The 25,229-nt window shown below is 38.6% G+C and overlaps 1 protein-coding gene across 4 annotated transcripts in view; it reads left to right on the plus strand.

The window, feature by feature from the left end:
- Positions 1-25,229, plus strand: part of kcnh2b (potassium voltage-gated channel, subfamily H (eag-related), member 2b) — a gene marked incomplete at its 3' end in the record, with an annotated part of 220,946 nt that overhangs the window by 185,740 nt on the left and 9,977 nt on the right. For 2 of the 4 annotated variants that reach the window (XM_079661958.1, XM_079661960.1), the window contains exons 7-12: positions 18,491-18,673; positions 21,426-21,529; positions 21,724-21,862; positions 23,489-23,643; positions 24,093-24,187; positions 24,311-24,451. In XM_079661958.1, coding sequence (XP_079518084.1) covers positions 18,491-18,673; positions 21,426-21,529; positions 21,724-21,862; positions 23,489-23,643; positions 24,093-24,187; positions 24,311-24,451 — 817 coding nt within the window. The remainder of the gene's footprint in view (positions 1-18,490; positions 18,674-21,425; positions 21,530-21,723; positions 21,863-23,488; positions 23,644-24,092; positions 24,188-24,310; positions 24,452-25,229) is intronic. The other 2 variants (XM_079661959.1, XM_079661961.1) reach the window with 1 other exon arrangement.

Consider the following 25,229-nt stretch of genomic DNA (forward strand, 5'->3'; position numbering starts at 1 on the left):
AGCTATTGTTACCAGGCCCTGTGTTTAGGTTGTGAAAAGAAACATGATAACAAAACAGCAGCACCTATAATACTGTCACAGTCTGCTTATTTGCCATTATATTCTTCTTCCTCTCTCCTCCCCTCACCCCCCCCTTTTCTCCATTCCTTCCTCTCTGATTATCCTCAAATGAGCATCTCATCTCTTTTGTACGACAATTTTTTTTGGGAAACTCTCTCTCTTTCTCTCTCTCTCTCTCTCTCTCTCTCTCTCTCTCTCTCTCTCTCTCTCTCTATTTCTCTCTCTCTCTCTCCCACTCTCTCTTTCTCCCTCACCTTCTGTAACTATCCTTCGCTTTGTCTCTCTTCTGAGAAGTAGAAGTAGTAATACCAGCCGCAGCCGAACAGCATCGCAGCTTCATCCACAACTAATGGAAAACCAACTCTCCTGTTGCCGTCTTCTGTCTCTCTTTCCTCCTCCTCTTCTTCTTCTCCTCTGTTGCATGTTGATGTATTAAATGATTCAGAGGAGTTAACAGCCAGGCAGTCGTCAGCCACAGCGCCAGAGCACCGTTGGGGGGGGGGGGCAGTCGAAGAAACTCATTGAAATGTACGAAAAAGTGACGCAAGCGGTGGATTAATAAGGAGCTTTGTGCCAGGACTGATCCATGTCTGACTGAGCCATGCGGAAGGAAAGGAAGGCAGGCTGAGTTTCAGTTTCATCAGGGTAGAAGCTGTTGAATAGTTAAATGTTTAACAGGCTACTGAACCGCTGCGACTCTCTGTATTTGCACACTTGAGGGAGAATAATTCTACAAAGAAGAAAACAGAGGAAGAGCTTAACACGGGAATCAGGGGAATATAGTGATCTCCCCTCTCTCATGTGACATCTGACAGCCTCTCCAGGCATGAGGCTCTGTCTGTGCCACAGTATGCCTTCGGGGCGGCTTCTGTGCCGTGACCCCCTCCCTGTCTCAACACCACATAGTGAAGTCTTGGCATGGGTTTGCACAGCGGTAGGTCAGGGACACCCAGGGGGCTGCCCTGACCCCTCCACGGTGCACTGCTGCTTAGGAACATGGTCCTGCCTTCACTGCTCAAGCTTCTCAACATCTTCCTGAACCATTCGACCTTCCCCAAAGCTGCTGATCACTGCTGCCGCCCGTCCTGCTACCCGGCTGCTCTGATGCCGCACCCACCCGGCCTGCCGCTCTCTTGCCGCCGTGGGTGGGAGGCAAGGGAGCACATGCAAAGTGTGCCCACTGAAGAAAGAGAGGTGAGAACGAGAGGGACAACTAAGGGGACTGCGGAAAGGTCTGGAAGAATTAAAAGTGACTTTGTCTGATTGATAAGACTGTTACAGGCAAAAGGAGATCGTGTTAGAGGTTTTAGTTACTCATTAGTTATAAGCAGGAATGTTGATTTATTGAAGTTGCCAGAATGTGTAGATAGTCTCGTCTTGTTTTTTGTGAACTTAACTGCCCTTGATGGTAGATATTAAAGTCGTGGACGTGGTCTATAAAGTTAAGCCACAAAGCCTGGAGCCGTTTTAGAACAATTTATGACTGTATGGAGTTGTCAGATGCTACATCAGTTCAAGTGGCTCATGTCGTAATAAGAAGCATATTTTCTTGTATGTCTCATCAGAATAAGGCTGTTTTGTTTTCTAGTGACCTTTTCATTTATACACTTGATTCTAGTAAATAGATCAAAGCTCACTTATTACGAGTGGAGGCAGCCCATCAGTCTAGTTTGTAGAGAAGCTGGTCAGTAAGAAACACAAACCAGGCTTTAAAGTGTTCTGCATGGTCACAAATCAGTAGTATATTCCTTGAAAGAAGAACAGTGTGTAACAGGCAGACTTGACCACTGTGTTGATATCTGGCTTGTTTTCTGATCTGCAGTCTCTCAAGGCAAAAATAAGTCACTTTATGTTATGTCAAATTAACCAGTGGGACATCGAGGACCAAATACATAGAAGCCATTGCCTGCATGTAATATTTCCAACGACTCAAATTTCACAATAAAGTGTCCTTAATTGATATAAACTAAAATCATACTTTAATTGATTACTTAAATGGTACAAATTAGGGCTGCTCGATTATGGCAAAAATCATAATCTGGATTATTTGGGTCAATAATTGTAATTGCTTTATTATTAAATTATTAAATGCGATTATTAATTGACTTTGGAAACATCCATTTATTGTACTTTAAAACAAATATAAATAATAATTTGAACTTTTTAACTGTTGAATTATACGTTCAGAGTAATCAACTGAAAAACCAATACAAAATAAAATAAATTATACATTCATATCTACATTTAACTAAATAATATCAAAATAATAAATACCAATAAACAAGATCAACAAACATGTTGCACTGCACTGTCACAACCCGAAAACTCCTTAACATATAGCCAACATTTTGGTAAAAAATATTCAACATATTCCACTCAGTTAAACATTAAAGGCGTAGTAACAGGAAATAAATGTTGAACTACAATTTAAGACCAAATACAAATGTTTCGGCCACCATGGCAAATACTGGTAGCGCTGCTCATGTCATCTCTTAAAGATGTTTTGCTAGAAACTAGGGCTGCTCGATTATGGCAAAAATCATAATCTCGATTATTTGGGTCAATAATTGATATCACGATTATTAAAAACGATTATCCATTTACTTTGAAAACATCAATTTATTGGAGAACATTTTTTTTAACAGTATGTTTTCAACAGTTGATTACCCTGAACTTGAAGTATAACTCAACTGAAAAACCAATTAAAAAAAAAGAAGAAAAAATGTATAATAATAAAAAAATATATAATCGTTATATTTCGATTATGTTGTTTTCGTAATCGTTGCAAGCCATAATCGTAATTGCGATAAAATACGATTAATTGAGCAGCCCTAGTACAAATGCTAATGCACATGAACAGCCTTCACTTCAGAAGTGTAACCATAGTTAACACAAAATGTGTACCAAACTAAGTTCTTGCCTCTTGAAGTGAGTGAACAGCTGCATCACTGAGAATGGATACTATAAGGTCAAATTAAACCACAAATCCACGGTAGAAACACCCATATGTATCTACAGTGTGCCAAACCTGCTCCTCAATGGAATAGAACAGATCGTAGATAAAAAGAAAATTCCCCTCGATTATATTTGCACATTGCCTGTTTGTGTCACAATGAAAAAGAGAGGTTGATTTGTAATACTAGATAATTCATAAGCAAATATAAGTGTTATGAAGAAGGGAACGTAAGATATCAAAATATTAAATAATCTTGGTTTCAGAGCTTCTAAGATAAAGGAATAATGTTTTGGATGAACATAACCACCACATATTATTTTTTAGATTCTCCTAGTTGTCTAAATAGATTTCTTGGCATAATTCCTGAATTTGTATTTTATTTAAGATGAAGCAGTCCTGCACACGATTTCATCTTATAGCTGTTATGCTTACCTGCTCTTTCTGTAATGGTTGATTTTTCTTTCAGTCAGCTGCTTTTGAAGTTGAATTTGATTTAGAAGTTATACAAAGCCCAATATTCAGGCTTGCTGCAACTTATTTAACTACAATTGACATTATTACAATGTTTCAGATGGGACAACATCAAACAAATAGAACAACTGAAGCTTACTGGCCCAAGTAGTTTTGAATGTGTATACACAGAAATACAAAGAACAAATTGAGGTTCAATCATTCTGGCTCTCGCAGAGATCCACTAGTCATGGATCAACGGTCAAACAGTAAGCACATTTTCACCTACTCTGCAGAGTATGTAGTCGTGATACAGACTGGCAGTCAGATATCCCATTTTGGCTCAGTCTCCACTCCACTCGTTCTCCCTTTTTCTCTCTCTCATTCTCTCTTCCTCCTACACGGCTTTCAGACAGGCCCTGTTTGACACCTGAAAGCACCCTTAGTTTTAAATGTACCTGCCAGTTATGCAAGAGTTTGGCAAATCGAGAAATAGGACACAGCAGTGGATCCACATTACAAAAGTGTTTTTTTTATTTGAGCAATTAAAGAGAAAGCCCACCCTCACACATCTACAGCTTCTATGACCATACATGGGTGTCCTCCTCTGGGTAATGCCAGCAGTTATTAATCAGATTAACCTTTGCTATTGCAACACTAATAATTAAGTGTTTCTGTTTTTATTTTTTTATTTTATTTTTATTTAACCTTTATTTAACCAGGATAGGTCTCATTGAGATTAAAAATCTCTTTTTCAAGAGAGTCCTGGCCCAAGAATGGTAACAGCACAGTTTCAGACAGTTTTACAGTTACAAACAATTAAAAAAAACACACAATCACAACACAGTCATACACCAAGTTTAGCCAAAGCATTTACAGACACAGCGGCCTGCTTCGAGGTCAGTTAAAGTTGCTTTGAGTGTTTCTAATGAGACCAGCTCTCTGAGTTTCAGCTCAGTTTGAAGCAGGTTCCAAGCTTGAGGGGCAGTGTAACTGAACGCCCTTTTCCCAAGTTCAGTACGGACCTTTGGTACAGTTAAAAGGAAAAAGTTCTCTGAGCGAAGCCGATAGGATCCAGTGCATTTTTTATTTATGTACATACTTAGATAAGGGGGAAGAGCACCAAGAATAGCCTTATATATAAGGATGTGCCAATGTTTCAGTCTACGCGTGGTCAGGGAAGACCATCCAACACGAGTGTATGGATTGCAGTGGTGCGTCAAGGATCTGAGGTTTGTGATGAATCTCAGTGCACCGTGGTAGACGGTGTCCAACGAGTGAAGGCACTGAGAAGATGCATTCATATAAACCACATCTCCATAATCCAGCACAGACAGAAAGGTTGCAGACACTAGTCTCTTTTTGGCCTCATAGGAAAAACAAGACTTGTTTCTAAAGAAAAAAACTAATTTTATTCTTAATTTTTTCAAGAGTTCCACAATGTGTGGTTTAAAAGAGAGCGAATTGTCAATTATAATTCCAAGATACTTATACTGCAACACAGATTCAACCTCCGTCCCCTGCAAGGTGGTGATAGGAGGAAGGTTCAAGACCTTGGCTTTTGCTTTCGAGAACATCATTAGGTTTGTCTTGGCAGCATTTAAAACAAGTTTCAAATCACACATGTTGGATTGTACAATGTTAAAAGCATTCTGGAGCTGACAAAGAGCCTGCTTCGGGGTGGACGCAGAACAATAAATAACTGTATCATCAGCATAAAAATGCAAATTTGCATTCAAAACATTGTTATTAAGACTGTTAATGTAAATAATAAATAACAATGGTCCTAAAACAGATCCCTGTGGCACACCCTTGGATACCGGAAGAGATGTTGAAGTTAAGCTTTCTGCCCGCACACACTGTGATCTGCATGAAAGATAATTCTTGAACCAACAGACAGCCTTACCTGAAAGACCGATACTAACAAGTCTTTGTAACAGTAAGGCATGATCCACTGTGTTTCTGTTTTTATGAACAGCTCTTGGGTTTGCCTCCTACACTTGGCAATAGAAATTAGTACATTATCATTTTGTGTATGTTGAAAAATGATCTATATGACTAAACTGTTTATTTAAAGAGCCTTCAAATAGTTTCACATTAACCCACAGAGGTCCACTTGATAGAATTTTGTTCAGAAGAAATCTGATTTTAACGTCATTACGATGCTTTTCCCAACCATTCAAATTCTTAAATCTACAACTTTTACTGGAAGGACTGCGGAAATAAACATATTTAAATTACGCTTTTATGTGTGGCTACATTCAGTAATAAACTCAACTCAATCCAAAAACGGAGTTGACCTATGAAGCGTTAAATATTGATGTGATGTGGATGAAAGTTTCGCTTGCAGAATGTTACTTTGGGAATTGTCGTGACGCGATCAGCTAGAGAGAAGACATATCTCTTTGTTTGATTTGTTGGGACGACAGAAACACAGAAAGTCATGCGGTGGTGTTACAGAGTGGAGCTTCTTATGCTTCATTAACAATCAATTTAAAAGTAATTCATAAGGATTGAGTTATACTGTATGTTTCCCTTGGTTATTTCTGATCAAGTTGGGAAGAGCCCCTGTTAGAACCATAACAACCGACCAGACTAAAATACATCGAAAGCTAATGTATAGCCTTGAGGGGGGAGCAGACATATTTAGTAGTAGTAGTTCCAACACGTGCAGTCTTCTTAAACTGTATATACTTACACCACAATGAAACAAAGCCTCATACTCAAAGCAGGGAGGATTTCGTGAAGATAGGAGAGATGCTAGAGGGAGGTTGAGGCAGTATAACTGGCGTTCCCTGACTCCCACACGTTATACTGTACAACATGCCTGAAACTATTTTGAAAGAGACAATATTCTCCTGCCAGCTTTGAGATGTGTGTCTGTGAGTATGTACAGTCTGTAGCCATTGCTGTTATCCATTGTTGGTGAATATTGCACTACAGTTGCACTTTTTCCCCCCCACAAGTGGAAATATTTAGAAGAATCGACAGTTTCGATTTGCTCGTTTGGTCGAGCTGCGAATCAATTACAAATTGTGTGATGGCTAGCGTGTGGATGCTTTCTTTATAGTATTAGGTTCTCTGTGGATATGAATGTATTACTTTTTGGATTTCTTCCTCGCATGCGCACTGTATATTCTTGAATAGTGCATTCATGTGTGTATGAACATCACAAGGAGCTTAGCCCTCACCAAAGTGGAGGTGTTAATAATGACAAAACAAAAATCACACGATATCTTCTCTGCATGTTTTCCTGGCTCAGCCTGGCTTGGCTGAGCTTAAGAAACCTTCTGTGAAAACTTAATATGCGCCCCACCTCTGTCACCCAACAGTGAGAGAGCTGTATTTCCTGGTGAAAACGGATAATGGGGGTAGAGAAGTAAAGGAACTAAGGGGATGCCGACAGAGATGACATTTGTGGATGGTGCTAGGATTTTCAAATATAGGACTTCACCACCAGGAAGCATCACTTGAATGTTAGTCAAAGTACCTGTGATGTCAGCAAATGTGATATTAAGCATGTTATTGAACTGACTTAGCTTAGCCAGGGTGGCCACTACAACAGCAGCTATTGTTGTTCTATGGTGCAAATAAAAAGAAGGAACCAGGGGGAAAAAAAACTAAAGTGTAGGTAGGAAAGTGTTAATGTGAAGATTAGCAGACAGGTGACGGGTGAGAAACAGCAAAAATATATCCAGTTTGTTTTGTGCCATCACAGCCTTTCCACTGCTGGCTTGTGTATTGATGTATACATGTGGCAGTGTTTTCCTGAAATCACCATTCTATACTTTTCTGAAAAATATTTGTTGGGTTGGAAAGAAACTCCCTCTGTTCTTAACTTTGGGATTTTAGCCTTTGTAGTAGATTTACTTGCACAAAACCTGTATAACACACTACAGGAATGGGAACCCCCCAAAAGCATAAAAGCGCCTCTTTAAATCGTTTCGTATAGAGTACAATAGAGATTAAGTTCATCCTAATTTAAGTAGACGTGTTGTCATGTCATACGCCATCCAACATAAGACAGTTATTTATAAAGCTTTTACATAAAGTGTTTGGGGATTGTAAGTAGCATTCGAGTAGACCGGTGTAGCATAACATTCTGTCTTGCTGCTGCATCTGAGTCCAAACAGTAGCAGTGCATAAAATGTGAACACTCCAGTACATTATCTCGACATGGAAATGAATAATTCTCCAGTCGTTTTATCTACATTTAAACTCAACACATTGTCTCATAAGTTTTTGATACTCAGTTCTGCCACATGATGTTTTCCCATTTGTATATCTTTTAAAACTTGAAGAATAACTTAAAGCTTGTCAGACCAATGATAGATTTAATTGGTGGAATGCGTTATTCTAAAGATAACATAGGACAATTGGGATATGGAGACGACTGTTTGATTTATAAAAAAAGGGTTGCCCCAAAAGTTGGCTTTTAAAAGCTTTGCAACTGAGCTTTACAATCATTGCTAATATTCAAATTGATGCAACTTTGCTACAGTTAACAACAGGTCAAGAGTACGCTGGGTATAATTAGAATATTTTAAGAACCAATCAAATTGTTTTCATTACTTTTGCAATACATTTTTCTTTAGAAATTGTCACATTTTGTTCAGAGCTTGAAAACAATTGAGGTTTTTATAACCAGCACTGGTCAAAAAGAAACCCAAGGAGAAATACAGTTTGCCTAATGAGGTACATATTGGACCTCAAGGCACATTATGCAGTATTTTGGTCCCTTTTTCTGCAGTTTTCAGAATCTAAGCTCCATGCAACTCTTCTTTTTTTGGAGAAATATTTATGTTTTATGTTGATATATACTGTACAATTTGAAATATCCATAAATAACGATATTTATTTTTTATTTGCCTTTTGGAATGCAGCCTCATGCTTTACCTCCCCTGATTGATTGATTCATACCCACTTCAGTTCAGTGTCGTTGCCTCTTTTCTTCCCATTACAGCTCATTGGAGCTTCTGTTTCTCACAAAGCTAAATGTGATTTTCCAGGCTTGTGTACATTCATGAGATAGGCACCAAGTGTTCCTGGGATGTCAGTGACTCTGATAGTCATTTGTGGATTAGAATGGTGTGTAGTGAAGCAATCTGTCTGTGACACAAAGAGACACAGTTTGGACCCATGTGCCAATCCCAGAGGAGCCAAATGACGTGTGTGTGTGTGTGTGTGTGTGTGTGTGTGTGTGTGTGTGTGTGTGTGTGTGTGTGTGTGTGTGTGTGTGTGTGTGTGTTGTGTCTTTATGCCTGATTAATGGGTGAATCAGTGTGATAACTGCACATATGCAAAGCAGTTGTCCAACAGTGGTTTGAACATGATTGCTAGGTCAAGCAGCTTTTATTTAGACAGATAGTGAGATAATTCATCCGTGGAAAGCAATTGAGCAAATTGTTTTACAAATCCCTAACAGTATATTTTCTTCTTGACCTCTCTGTGGTTCAATCGTGGAAGAGCCTCCTGTAATTTATGGTGTTCCATCAATTTCTTCCATTTTTTTTACTCCCAACATATATTGGAGTAGAACATTATGTTTTTCGTTATCTAAAGTATTTATACACTGTAGGCAAGGTTTGTAAACGAGCCTTAACAGGAGATCTAAATGATTTAATACTAATCAAGGATGTTCATTCTTGATCTTTGGAAAAAGTACGGTGATCATATTTTTTATTGTATTTTTAAATATGTAAGCTTCATTTACTATTGTTCTGATATAAACTCCTCAAAAGAAGTTCGGAAACGTTATTTCGGTCGATTATTCCTCCCCTTTAATAATACCAATTGGTATTGTATTTTATATCGTTATCAGCAGGTCATCACGTGGTTTCCGAAAATAACCGAGTGACACGAGTAAATTTTAGCTGAGACCGGCAGAAACTCTGTGTGTGTAAAAAGACAATACACAAGCAGAAATTTCAGATCCACAAGCGCTTTTTTGGTTGACAAATACAACATGGATTCACAAATGCCTGATCAAAAGTTGTCAATGTTAAAGAGATATTCACAGACCTTTTTTTTTATTTGTGAGTTTGCAAATCTTTTAAATGCATTTGTGGATGGTGTTTTACATTTACAAATCACATATTTACACACAAATTATTTTTATGTTCAAACATATTTATGAGACAAATCTAAGCCCATACTTTACACATCAGCATCTTTTATTCAAGTGGCCTGATTCCATAGTTTGAACTAATGCATGATGGCATCCTCTGATAACTTCAAAGCAACAGGAACAGTATATATAGCTCTGCGCTAAGTCACATTAATATTGCACACTGGGTACTCTGCAATCAGTGTAGGATAGGGTTATGTAAGGCATGTCTTTATTTACATTCTTTCTGCAAATGTTGGTAAGGCCACAATTTCCCTCAAAATATAACATCTCCCATGAATTATTGCTCACGACATATTAAGTCCTCTATTGAAAATGTGGAGGAATTTAAGTTTCTGGACAACCATAGCTCTGGTTTGAATAGAAGTAGATGGCTCTGAGTCTGACTTTGAAGGCTCAGAGCGTGTGTGTGTGTGTGTGTGTGTGTGTGTGTGTGTGTGTGTGTGTGTGAGTGTGTGTGTGTGTGTGTGTGTGTGTGTGTGTGTGTGTGTGTGTGTGTGTGTGTGTGTGTGTGTGTGTGTGTGTGTGTGTGTGTGTGTGTGTGTGTGTGTGTGTGTGTGTGTGTGTGTGTGTGTGTGTGTGTGTGTGTGTGTGTGTGTGTGTGTGTGTGTGTGTGTGTGGGAGATGTTGATCGATAGATGGAGTTAGGGAGAGATTGAGGCTGATATAGATCAAGATGAAAACCAACAAAAGGTAAAAAGAGAGGGACACAGATGGAACGGTATGAGATCATGGAAAAATATATGCGACAGGACAACAAGAGATGGAGAGAACAAGATATCCAGAGTGTGAGGGAGCAACCTCCCTAAGCAATGATGGTGCTGATGAATATTGGAGGAGAAGGCTGCAGTGAGGAGGAGGAGGAGGAGGAGGAGGAGGAGGGCTGAGGAAATATGCTCCTTTGTTGTGTCTTAATGGGAACTGTCAGAGCCGGAGAGAAAAGGTCAGCCTGGAAGCCAATCATGGTTGCAGGCACATATCAAACTCCTACAGACACACACGCACACACACACACACACACACACCACACACACACACACACACACACACACACACACACACACACACACACGCCTTTTCTGTGGCGTTAGCCTTTACACTGGCACGCTGCATTACTATAAAAACATAGAACGTTCAGAGTAAGCTCACTTTTAATGACATTTTAGTTTTGCAGTCTATCAAACAGCCTATATGAAATGTATTTGAAATTTGAGTGAAGTGGTGCAGGACTGAAATTAACATCTGTTACATTCTCTTGTAAAATTGAAGTGTGACCTCTGGTTCAGGTCATTTGATGTCCGCCTCTGAAACCAATGAACTTCAGTCTAATCTCTTTTATAGCTATAAAGAAAGAAATCAAAGTGGTCTTTTTGAGTAGAGGATTTGGAAACGTGGGAAATACTGTACAGTAAAGCCGCTTTGTGGAAAAAAAAAGTGATGGGAAAAATCCCAAACCTCCGATATACAGTAAGTGTTCTTTTGTTATTTCAAGATTATATCAATCAGATACTATAGTTTTTACTTTTCTTCCATACCTTGTACATTAACATTTGAACCCATCAACCTTTTAGGAAGAGTTTGTTTCATTACGTTATTTAAAAAAAATAGTTAGGCTACTTTGTATTTATCAGCAAAAAAAGGTTGGAAGTTATGATTGTAGCCACATTTTTGTGGATGAAAATACTTGAATTCATTTAATGTAATTCATTATGTCCTTTCCTCTGCATTGTCCACAGACAGCAGTGGACATTGCCTTTGCAAATCAAGCTCTGTGAACTTATCAGACGACACTATCTATTAATATCGCAGTAGTCCTTTCGTGAAATATAAAGCTTCGTCCAATGTCCAAACTGTATGTCCTCGTGTGTGTATGAGTGTGCTTTGGTGTATTATGAAAATAAATCCCTCATGACCTTGTCCTTTAAATGTAAATGCTGAAATAAGGCTGGGAAAAGATTAAGATGGGATTTATCCATTTAGATGATAGACTTGAGGTCTGTGTGACGTGAATGTGTTGGAGCTTCTATATCTGTATGTATTTTTATTCTGCTTAACACCTAATATAAACATGCATCCTATACCCAGATTATATAGCTTTATGTTCCATCCCACGTGAAACCATCATTCAGTCTGACATGCACATCATTTTCCGTCAGAACATTTCCATAGTTCAGAATTGGCCCACCTGTCCTCAATCCTCCAACATCCAAACAATCCTCTCTGACAGGCATCATACATTCTGCCTACGAGGATAAACATGCTTCGATATTTGCACAAAAACATATCAAATAGTTCCTATGTTTCTCTAACCTCCTCCAAAGGTAATTTTAACATTGACGTGGCTGCATTTGAAAAGGGATTTTGTAATACAATCCCATAAGTCCACATACCTTCACCAAACAGACATGATTTGATGTTGCATTATTAAATAGTTATCAAACAGGTTAGCCGTCTAATCTAAAAAAACAGGCCGCTCTGTTGACAGTAGAAATTGAAGCCCATTAAACTTTTATGTGTTTCTTTCACTGTTGTTTGAGCGTAATGCTTGCCAGGACAAGCTTTTTCCAATACTGAGTATGGGCATGAAAGACCAGTGCTGTTTGATGAAGTATGAAACATTGACCATTTGCTCATTTTGAAATATTAACAGTGTTTTTTTTTCCTGAGGCTTGCCAAGCATTACAACTGGGGAAAATCTAAAACATGTACTGGGAAGGAAACGTCGAGGGAAAACTTACTTCTCCTATACCAAATGTATACACTGGTATTTTGAGTTGTATTGTGGAACAGTTAAAAAAAAAAACATAACACAAGACATTACCAAAGGTAAGAAATATTGTCAATTTAGAATCTGACAATTTGAAAGCCTGTTGAAAGCTTGTTGGTTTAACATTCGCAATAATGCAAATGTTAAACCAAGATACAGAAAAGCCTTTTTAATCCATATTTCTAGAAATCTTTGATTCTGTAATGCTCATTAATATGGCCTGCAAAAAGCAGCCATCGCAAAAACTACAGTCCAATCTCAATGCTGTTGCCAGTGGACAGTTTTACAAAAACATTTTTAACAATGACTATAAGTAGCAGTATCTTTTTCAGATTTTATTTGTTCTTATGTATTTTTATGTCTGTTATGCTGCATGCAAAATCATTTGTGCTGCATTCTTTGCATTTAAGGTCTTTTTTAAATAATTAAATTATTCATCCATTTACACATTTCAATACTGAGAAAATATAAATAAGAAATAATGATAAAATAAATAAACTTGTTGGAAGTTGCGTAGGTCAGTCCCTGAGGATGGTCTCAGTGCCTTTGTGGCAAAGCTTAGCTCTCATTTGGCAGAGAGTCTTTTGTCACAGATATCCAAATGTTCTGATTTATTAAGGACACACTAATATTTCCTATTTTAGGATTGTCATTTGTTTGTGTGTGTGTCACGCTAACATTCCTCCGTTTTATTTTGTATGTGTGTCTTTCTGTATATTCGTCCCCCTCAGCTCTGTTTGCCCATCCTTCTCTCTCTTTTCCCCATTAGCTCGCTCTTTCATGCATTGTTTTTGCTCCAGGGAAAATGTACTCCAGTTGAATTCTATTACCTCCCTCTCTTCATATCCTATTCCATATATCTCTTTGTTTCAATTCATAAAACTAATCGATGTTACGTAAAAGTGGTGCTGAACTTCATGCTTTGCAAGGCAGTGCACCACACAGACACACAAAGAACGTATGAGGTCGTCACTACTATATTGCCTGGCTCATTCTCCCAGATTATGATATTACTCTCTCTATTTTACTTTGTATAATACTGAGATTTAACACATACACTCAAACAAAAGTGTACAAGCTTTACAAGCAAACAATGTACTTATAGTTAATACCTTCAGTAAATACAGTTTTATTAGTAACTCAGATAACATTTTTTTTAAGACATGCATTTGACTGTCATATCCACAAATCAATTACATGTATGGATGTGGGTTGTTTTCTAGACCTTAACAATTGAAAATAACATTGTTCTACACATTTCAGAATATCTAACAAGTCCAACTCCTGTGGCTGATAAGGCTCCATAAGAAGTTAAACAAGCTTTTCATATGACAAGCACTTACAAACATTTAATTGAAAATGTCCTTGTTCCAACTTCCTCACGCTAAAGTGGAACAAATAGCCATTTGAACAAAAAAATTGTAATTAATGTCTGGCTAAAACTATATTATAACTGAGTTCAGAGGAGTCTTTCGTCCTCTTGTCTCCAGTTTCTGTATCCATTTGTCTGCTTTTTTGGACTGTAATTGTTTTACCGGCATCCACACAAGCGTCTCTGCCAAATGAATCTAACACAATGTGAGAAATGGAATCCTCCCAAACCATCAACGCCCTTCCCGAGCAGATGGATGGTGTTTGCTGCCTGACTTCCTTCAGCTGCAGTTAACCTCCAACCATGTATCATTTATTTTCTCAGACCCGCTCAAAGTTTTTTAACAGGCAGGGTGTCAAGTTTGATAAAAGCCAATGTGTGACTACAGACAGCTGAACTGAAAGCTGTTGTTAGGTCGTCTTGTTCTAGGGAGGGTTCACAAAAACAGTTTTAAGTGTGATCAGACGCAACCAAAGGAAGATATTGTTCTAGAAGCAACTTTCACCAGTAAGTTCTGTTATATCTTAGTAGCAAGTTGTCTGTAAATGCTCATTAACTTGGATGATATCAATCGTTTTTTTTTCACTGGAACAACCTCTTCTTTTGTCGTACATTCTTTCTTAAAAGACATTTTTGTCTTTTGATTTTCCAACTTTGTTTGCCAGACTGTTGTTAATGCCTCGGTAGCTCAGGTGTCCTGAGACTCAGTCTTCTGCACTGATAGAGGATGTGATTGAAGGTTGGTAATGGTGTGGCTTTTGCTGTCAGTCATCATCTTTTACAGGACTGCAGGTGTACAGAACACCTCCTACGGCTGTGCGTATGTGTGAATAAATGTTGGTGCCCGCAAAAAGGTGAAATACCTGCAGAATCCTCTATTTATTACTCAAACCAAACTGTGCCCTTCCCTTTGTTGTGCTCTTTTGTAATTATTGTGCCTATTTGCATAAAGAAATCCAATACTTAGAGCAGAAAGCTTTTTAAGAATAAATCTCATCTTTGTCATTTCCTTTCTCATCTCTCTACATATGTTATCGTTCTATCTTTTAATTTCATTCTGTTGTGTTTACTCTTCGGCCACTTTGAAACTTTGAGACAGACAGGGTGGTAGGATCAAAGATTTCTGTCTTCAGGAACGAATGTGTTTCTTACTTCTCCATGGTCATTGAAGGCACACAGTGTAGCATAATGAGTTGCAGCTTTTAAGCACAACATTCTTCCTCAGCTCAACAGGTGTAAGGGTTATCGCCATCATGGGAAATGCAAACTCTGATTCACTCTAGTTTTGAAACAAGCTTTGTCCTCTTGGTTTCACTTGCGGCTTTATTCAGCGCTGTGTCAACGCTTTTATAGAGGGTTACGCCCAGAAACAACCCCGAAACCATATAAAATAGAAAATAGAAAAATAACAGCTACACTCTATAAATGTGTATTTAAGTCCAAATGTTATACAGTCTGTGAGAATAAACTGGCATTGTTATTTTTCTTATATTCTGCTACCATCTTACCAAAAATTAAAGCTGCAGAAAGCCCAGACAATATGACAGGTTTGATGGGAGCAAACCATCTATCTGTCATTTTTTATTTCAATTTGATTCATGTCTTGTCATCTCTTCTTGTCCTCTGATTTGCTCTGCTGTCATTTCAAACCATACAGAGTCATTTTTGATTAGAACTGACTGACTTGTATTTCACTTTCGAACAAAATAAATAAAACTTTCCTTTGTACATGAAGCCTGTACTATAGTAGAACTCCCTGTCTAATCTATAGACTTAAATAGTTTAAAACCAAGCAGTTAAAGGAAAAAATGAGCACTCTAAACCTAGACCAATTATTTTTTAAATGCAGTCCAGGCAAACCCTTCAGATTTAGAGATAAATGTCCAACTCGAGATGATGCAAGATTCTGTGATGACGCTGCTGTCTGCAGTATCGGGAATTCCACTCTGTAGAAAGATGCTAGGCGAAAGGGGTGCAGTGAGAGAATTGAGAAAAAATATATTGTCTCATGTCTTCTCCCTCCAGTGCCGTCCTCACGCACAACACTGTCCTCACTGCACTTCAATGTGTCTTGACATCTGCACTTTAAACAGTCCTCGTGGCAATGTTTCACACATTTGCCTAAAAATAACCCACATGATACTCCAGAAGGGAAAACAGCTGAGACGGTCACTCCACTCAACTGTGTGCTAGTGCGTGTGTGAACACAGAGTAAGTCTAACATGGGTTTTGTCTGGATACAGATGTGTTCATGATACTTGAGATAATGCTAGAGATTTCTGGAACTTGTTGTCCTTTCCTTTTCTAGGATCATACACGAGAGCTGAAATGTCTGAGTTTTATTACATCAAGTACAAGAGCACTTTACAAACAACTCCAGACAAGTTAGCTAAATAAAAAGGACCAATTGATGATGATTGACTCTGTCTATTATTTATTATTTACAACCTAAAACTTGAGCTCTGTCCCATAATATAATGAGTATTTGGAGGAGGGGTTTGCGAAACAGAAGAACAAACTGCGACCCAGGAACATTGTCCATCCCAGTCGTATTTGTTATCACAATATCTTGTAAGCTGTTATATATAATACTTATGTAATTCTCCTTCTACCCTTACGTATACTCTTGCACCTTTTTGAAAATGCCATCATTCTTTCAAAGGGAAATATGTTTGAACAAGTGTAATGTGGTACTGAAGGGTCACATTTCAAGTTTGCCTCGAAGGAAATGTTTTTTTAGGAAAACATAGATTGTTTGGTTTTTCCTTTAGGAAGGTACTGAGTTTTAAAATGAACTGTGTTATACTGGCTTATTGAAAACCTACCCAAGCCAGGATAGCAACACTATTTTCCCCATGGAATAAACAAAAGCAGATCAGAAGAATTCTATACTAACTCTAAAAACAAAATACCAGTGCTGTTATAACTGTAATTTTCTAAAAGCAGGGACTTTCAAACAGAAATTCATAAATACTTGGGGAAAAAAGGCTTTGAAGGAACCAGATTTTTAAAGAGCTGGCTTAGATATTTAACATCTGGCTCAATTACTGAGAGGGTATACACTGAAATACTGCTTTCTATTTTTAATACATCAAGCGGATATTATCCTGCCAGCTTTGTGTATCTATATGAAGAACTCCAGAGGAAAACATGAGGCATATGGGATCCTACTATAGCAGATGTTCTCCCATTCAAGCACACAGTAGTTGAAAAAAGAAATGGACTGTTAAAGAAGGGGTGGTAATGGAAGTCTTAAGGATTAGAACAGTGCAGAAAGGAAAAGAAAGGAGGATAAGATGGGAGGCAAGATGAATGGTAATAAGAAACGGGATGAATGAGAAGTGACTTAGCAGCACACTGTGTGGAAGACGAGAAGGAATTGGAAAGATTGAACGAGGATTGTTGGACACAGGACATCTAGAAATTAGACCAAAAAAATAGCAAGTCAAGGTAAGGACAGGAGAGACAGGAACATTTTGCTCAAACTGGATTCATGAGTAATTAAAGCTAATTGAGGTGAGATGAAGTGATGAAAGAATTGTGATACTGTACCTTCTGGGAATACAGGACTCGGTATAATATTTGAACCACAAAACAGTCAAACTGAATCTTTTATAGTTTTACCTTGTCCCTTATCGAATGTTTTGGAACTCTGTCAGTCTGATCTACTTCACTGCCAGCCAGGCCAATAGGTCAACTCTGCCTGCATATATACATGTGTCTGCGATGCTGAGTTTTTGCTCCAAGCCAACAACAATTGCCTGGGAAACCATACATGGTTGCACATAATGGATGCAGGTTGAATCATTTTCGAGAAGCTCTGGTATCTTTGAATAAATAAAAACAGATAAGAAGGTGAAAAGACCCACTTTTTCCCACTATTAATTTCTGACATTTAATGAATTGTTATTGAATATGATCGTAAGTAAACAGCAACTTACTTGGGCAACTTTCCAATCATTGGCTGAGCAAATAAAGACAACATTTCCCAATATAACACACACCTAAACAGTATGTGGATTGGCTATGTAGAGTATTTGAGACTTTGAAGTGCAGCCTGATAGGTGTGTGGGGCTATTTACGTCACTATTGGTTAAAAACTGTAACCTTTTCCCAAATGAAGGACTACAATCCCGATCAATATGTGGTTTACTGGCTAACAGAGTGAAGTCAGTCACTTTAACATAATCCACAAATATTTGTGTCCATGCTGAAGGCCAGACTGAGGACCAGACAATCAAGAACTGATGTTGGTTATAGCAGGGAATCACCACAATACAATAAGTGTCTTCGTTAACATAACGGTCTAATATGACAATATTTAGAATCAATTTAAAGGTTAATTGGGTTTATTCAAAGTCCTATCTGTCTCTTAAAACTGAGTTGTTATACATAAAAGGGCTTTATTATCTCCACCAGTAAACTGATGTGGATGTCATGCTGCCTGGGAGGTTAACCTTAAAAGGGTCAGTGCCTTCAGAACAATTCTTGTCATCTTAAGAGGACACTGGCTCTATCTCTGTAATTGCAAAATGCAGTTGTTAGAGCCTCTATATGCACTTATGCTGTGTGTGTCATCATATTAACTCTTTGTGTACATAGTCTCTTTGTGATTTAGTCTACCCATCTTCTCCTTTATTAAGTCATTATGTATTGTATCTGCCTTTCTGCTTTCTCAACCCTTCTATCCTCCCTCTTCTTTTGCCTTAAGACTTGCCTTTCTTACTTCTCAATATCTGATTGCCTCTCTCTACCCAGGTGCTGTCTCTGGGTGCAGATGTGTTGCCCGAGTACAAGCTCCACGCTCCTCGCATCCACAAGTGGACGGTGTTGCACTACAGCCCGTTCAAGGCGGTGTGGGACTGGCTCATCTTGCTGCTGGTCATCTACACCGCCATCCTGACGCCCTACTCAGCCGCATTCCTCCTCAACGACCAGGTGGTGGCTCATATAGGGATAGAATCATTAATCAGACAGCTGTCAAGTCCATTTACCAATGACAAAGTTACTCCATAGGGGCTTTACATCTTAACAATACAAGACTCTTAGAGTGGAATCTATGGACCAAACCTAGAGTTCTAAGGATTAGTTCAAGATGGACAGTAAATGTGTAATAAATATCAACATAGGGCTCGGTTTTATACCAGTTTTTCTGTTACGTTCTGTCATGACGTGGAGTGAGTTTGCAAACCACTGTAACCGTGAAGAACAAACAGACATTTTGGTTTGTTAAACCACTATACTTACAAGCATAAAGCACACATACAAGGGAAATCTACCTGCCTCAACACCTGATAAACCTGATGACACCTGATTATTTTCAATCCTATTCTGAGCCAAGGAACACTATTTTCTATAGTGAAAATCTATTTTTTTAAATAGTTGTGCTCTTCTTACAGTAAGACATATTTTCCTAAATTGGCATGCCATTGAAAAGAGGTACATTTGTATTTTAAGTGGAGTATACCTTTAAATGTAGTTATATCGCCACTGCAAAGAAGCTGAAAAGAAAACACAATATATATCGCCCACACCTATATCAAAGAGAAGTTAAAGCGTCTTGATTTATTTTACACAAAAAGTAAAGGGATCACATTTTTTAAAAGGGTTTTGACCGTGATACATAGTGATAAAGAAATATATTATATATATTTAATTCAACATGTGTAACCATAGCTAATGCTTCTTAAAGCCCCTGTCACACTGTCCCGAAATTGACACCAGATGGACACACGAATATGGAATTGTGAATTTCGCACGAATATGGAATTGTGAATTTCGCACGAATATGGCCCCAAACTTGGTCAACAGCCAAGCAACAGCCAAAGCAAGTGCGATGCCTACAGAAGGCCACACGATGGCACCCGAACCACACACGAAAATATGGTTGTAGACTTTACTGATGATTTAGAATGTATCCAGACTCAACGTAAGAGCTTGTGCCTCTTCGGGGGGTGCTAACATTTAAACATACACTTTATTCTTTACTTTCTCCTTCTTTATAGAAGATATTACTTATCTCAGTCATGTTGTTTTGATATCAACAACAACTTCCTGTCAACAGCGTAAACTCGCCTTCAAAATAAAAGCATCTAAATAAAATTACATTTAAGACATACAACTGCAACGAAAGTAACAAAAACAATGTAATATCCTTTTCAGTTTCACACAACACAAATTGGGTTATTTACATAATATGTTTACATGATTTTGTTGTGCAATAAATGCAATCTCGATGTCATCATACTATAATACGATGGCTACACGACGGCATTGCGAGGGCTTCACGTAGTCGTGTTGCCTTCCTAAGACAATCGGGCAGCTTCTTGTTTCCTTCATATTGTCTTCGTGAGGCGAAAAATGCTCGATGGCACCGATGATCAGACGAAGATGACACGATTTGACAAGATGCCCTCACGAGTGCCTTACGAAGGACAAAATGGACACTCGAATTCAACACGAAAATGAACCTTCGGAAGGTCCTTCGGAAATTTTTGGGCATGCCAAAGATTTTGCCACCGCTCACAAAGTTGTTGCCGGAGCCTGAGAAACTCCACCGGCGGTCATACGATGGCTTAAGATGCCCTCATGAATGGCCCGATGTTGTTACGATCAGAGCCGAATTTGAACATTTCCTTTAAGCCCCTGTCACACTGTCCCGAAATTGACACCCGATGGACACAAGAATATGGAATTGTGAATTTGGCACGAAGAATGCCCCGAACCACACACGAAGGCAACATTTACATTACATTTGAGACATACAACTGCAACGAAAGTAACACAAGCAATTATGTTAAAGTATTATAATACTGTACTGATATTTTCCGACTTTGTTCTTTACTTTCTCCGTCTTTATATGTAGAAGATATTAAGTTTTCTCCGTCATGTTGTTTCCATAGCAACAACAACTTCCTCGCCTTCAAAATAGTATATTATATCCTTTTTAGTTTCACAGAACACAAATTGGGTTATTTACATAATATGTTTACATGATTTTGTCGTGCAATAAAACAACCAGATGGACACACGATAAAAGAAATGTTCAAATTCGGCTCTGATCGTAGCAACATCGGGCAAAATCTTTGGCATGCCAAAGATTTTGCCACCGCTCACGAAGTTGCTGCCGGAGCCTGATAAATTCCACCGGCGGTCATACGATGGCTTAAGATGCCCTCACGAATGCCTTACGAAGGGCAAAATGGACAAACGAAGTCAACACGAAAATGAACCTTCACAAGGTCCTTCGGCAATGCTTTGTGATGCCAAAGATTTTGCCACTGCTCCCGAAGTTGCTGCCGGAGCCTGAGAAACTCCACCGGCGGTCATACGATGGCTTAAGATGCCCTCACGAATGGCCCGATGTTGTTACGATCAGAGCCGAATTTGAACATTTCCTTAATCGTGTGTCCATCGGGTGTCAATTTCGGGACAGTGTGACAGGGGCTTAAGAAATGTATCTATTGTAATTTACAAAGTCTATTGTAGCTTTTGTTTACTACAGTTTTTTGTTTTGACTGGAAACCCTGTCTCTGTGTCACCTTATTATTTATTATCTAAATATGTATGCAAATGATCTCGAATCCCCTAACGCTAGTCCATTTGAAGGAGATAACCATACAGAACTGTTCTATTTTTAGAGTGTTAGCTTATAATTATTTTCTCCTGTCTTTTTGATCTCTCCTCTCCTCAGGAAGAGGTAGCCATACAGAACTGCGGCTACTCCTGCTCTCCTCTCACTGTGGTGGATCTCATGGTGGATATCATGTTCATTATTGACATCCTCATCAACTTCAGGTGAGAAAACAAACAAGTAAGTGTACAGTATAATAGCAGAAGTAGTATTAGTGCATATTTAGTAGATACATTTTAATCGTAGTAAACTCAAAAAACAGTGAAACAAGTGTTTTTATATTTTCTAATGGAACATTTTTAATTATAGAAACTATTAATGTGAGTAAATTGACTATAATCTACACTGTTTCACTCAGGACAACATATGTGAACGTCAATGATGAGGTGGTGAGCCACCCGGTGCGTATCGCAGTCCACTACTTTAAGGGCTGGTTCCTCATCGACATGGTGGCTGCTATTCCCTTTGACCTGCTCATCTACCGCAGCGGAGAGGAGGTACGTCATGATGGAGGGAAAGAGAGGTGTTAGGGGGTATATCAACAGTTCACAAAGTGTGAGGGAGGACAAGAGGAGCTTTAGAGAGATGAAGGGATAAAGAGAGAATGTGATTGCTGCGATTTGCAGTCAGCTGCGATAGAGCGTCAAAGTAAAATGTCACTGCCCTGCATCATTTAATGCAGTGCGCAAACTCAAACACTTTTTTTTTATAATGGAGGATTTTTTTGAGAGAAAATTGTATCCACAGTTTCAATAATGTGTTAAAGGAGATTTAACAAATAGTTTCTACTTCTGGCTTTTCCAGAATCAGCAGTTATATATTTTTCTCAGTTTCATGCCTTACAATTGCTCCTTCTTTGCCCATACACTACGGTATACTGTATTAGACACTTACTAGATGAATCAATAGTAGGCTGTAAATTAAGTGTTCCGACAATAAGTAATCGCCGTCATTTTGTGTAATCACTGATAGTTCTACTGTATTGCGACAAGGGTAATTTGAACCTCCTAATACTACTAAAAACAGACATGTGAACTGAATCAAAGAAGATGGTCCATATAGTGCACTACTTTATATAGTAAACAAGAAGAGATTTCAGACACAGTCTACATATATTGGTACCAACAAAAGAGACTGAGGGATCATTCGTAAACGTTTTATTTTAGTACACTTTTTGGAATATATCCAGAAGTTAAAGTTTATTTTCATAATTTTCTAATAAATAAAGGATGTATCAATATACAAAAACAATAATCAGCTGAATATACGGATAGCTCAGAATTGTAAAAATTGTACTTCCATCAAATTGGGGGGGAAATATACCAGGCCGAGGAAAAAAATAAAATGCACCATATATCTTGACTTTATGTCTCCAGTATGGGTACTAAGGTTTTATGGCTTGCTGATGATAAAGAAGTGATATAGAGAATTTAAGGACGTGGGAGGAAAGTGTCTGAAGGAAGAGGTAGGAGTTAGAAGTTGAAGGAGGAAGTAAGTAGGTTGCTGCAGCCGTCTCCTCAGGATACTTCCTACATAATAAGGATGGAAACCACTGGGGCCGAGGTTCATCACTCCACAGCTCAGCCCAGAGTCATTGACAGATCAGGCAGTACTTCAAATCCATCTATAAGTGATGGGTGTCAGTGATAAAAAGTTATTTATAGTGATTAAACCACCCTACAAGACAAAAAAGATGAATGTAGAATCTCCCCTACGTTGAAATACTGCCCGAAGAAAGTTGTGCCAAGCTTCACTTCATAGAAACCCTCCATAGGGGCCACAGAGCCAAGAAAGTGGAGCATTATTTACTATGAGGACACAACACAAGACTAGGCTCTCTGCCAGTAATCGTCCAGTTATGTATTTGTTGTATGGACACGTAGGGGGCCAGCTGAATACAAGTAGAAAGGAGACAGTCATAATTTACCACCTCCACGACTGTGATTCACTTTGGGACAAGACCATGGCTGCAACACCTGTGTGTGAATGTGTGTGAATGTGTGTGTGTGACAGCAGCTGGGAAATCTGTGAGGAGATATCAGAGCTAAGGGACTCTGTTTGGTACCGTGCTTTACAATATCTCATTACCACTACTAACACTCTGTCTCTCCCACTCCCATCAGACCACCACTCTAATTGGTCTACTAAAAACCGCTCGACTCCTGCGATTGGTGCGTGTGGCCAGGAAGTTGGACCGCTACTCTGAGTATGGCGCGGCTGTGCTCTTCCTCCTCATGTGTACCTTCGCCCTCATCGCTCACTGGCTGGCCTGCATCTGGTACAGTGCCATGAGACTGTCTGATGATTCATATAAGATTCACAGAGGAGTAATGTGGGAATTATCATGTCTCCGTCGGCATACCTCAGAACTGCTAATATAATGTATGGGTGCTTGTGTCGTAATAATACAAGTCATATCTTCCATAAAAAAGATATGTATACATATATGTTCTAATGCTGTGTGTTCAAGCACCAAGTTGATTGTATCCCAACTCAAGTGAGATCATAGAAAATTGATACTGCAGAAACTGAGAAGTAGAACATATTTCCTCAAGAGTTCTGATTCAATATTAATCAAACAACTTATATTCAGACAAAACTTTTAGGAGTTTTAAAAACAAATATTTTGCTTATATTTTACATACTGTAGCTTAGTAATATTGCTAACATAAATAATGATATACATACAATCGCATTGCAACTTGTTAACTTTGGATTTTTTCCCAGGTATGCCATTGGTAGTGTAGAGAGGAGTGGTTCTATTGGATGGCTCCACACGCTGGGGGACCAGTTGGGGAAACCATTCAACAGCTCCATCCAAGGTAAGGAAAGGAAACATATTGCTATAATGAAGTGGATCTGTCTGTACTAGTGAGCTCATGCAACTTGTTATCATCAGGGATCTCTCATTTATTTATATTGACAACTCTAAATGTCCACTCCAGGTTCAGGACCCACTATCAAAGACAAGTACGTCACAGCTCTCTACTTCACCTTCAGCAGTCTGACCAGTGTGGGCTTTGGAAATGTGTCCCCAAACACCAACTCTGAGAAGATCTTCTCCATCTGTGTCATGCTCATAGGATGTAAGTATTGATCATATAGTGAACATTATTTTCCTTGGCTTTACATCTGGGTGGGAGAAAGTGTTTTGATTCAAGGACTCCTTGTGATGAGGAGTGAAAGTGCACCAGAGCAGATCAGCGCAAATACAAATACACCTCTAACCAAAAGTAGCATATAACATGTACAGTTATATACATGTAACATAACTTGCTTGCACACAACATAATATATGCACCATGTGTTTTGAGTTCATGGACAAACTGAAATTTCGCTGAAGGAAAAATTAATGAATGCTTTTGTGAAGTTCAATTTAGAAAATGTGGTAGAGGTGCTCTTAAGCCTCTTGTGGTCAAAATTAGTGTTACAACAATAAAACTAACACAACATAGTTTTAACTTGTCTTCACAGATATACACTGAATAAAAATATAAACGCAACACTTTTGTTTTTGCTCCCATTTTTCATGAGATGAACTCAAAGATCTAAAGCATTCTCAATATACACAAAATAAAAATTTCTCTCAAATATTGTTCACAAATCTGAAAAAATCTGTGATAGTGAGCACTTCTCCTTTGCCGAGATAATCCATCCCACCTCACAGGTGTGGCATATCAAGATGCTGATTAGACAGCATGATTATTGCACAGGTGTGCCTTAGGCTGGCCACAATAAAAGGCCACTCGGAAACGTGCAGTTTTGCTTTATTGGGGGGGTCTGGGGGGGTCCGAAAACCAGTCAGTATCTGGTGTGACCACCATTTGCCTCACACAGTGCAACATGAGGTGATGGTCGTGAATG

The sequence above is a fragment of the Notothenia rossii genome (genome assembly GCF_949606895.1).
Source record: "Notothenia rossii genome assembly, chromosome: 12".
NCBI lineage: Eukaryota > Metazoa > Chordata > Actinopteri > Perciformes > Nototheniidae > Notothenia > Notothenia rossii.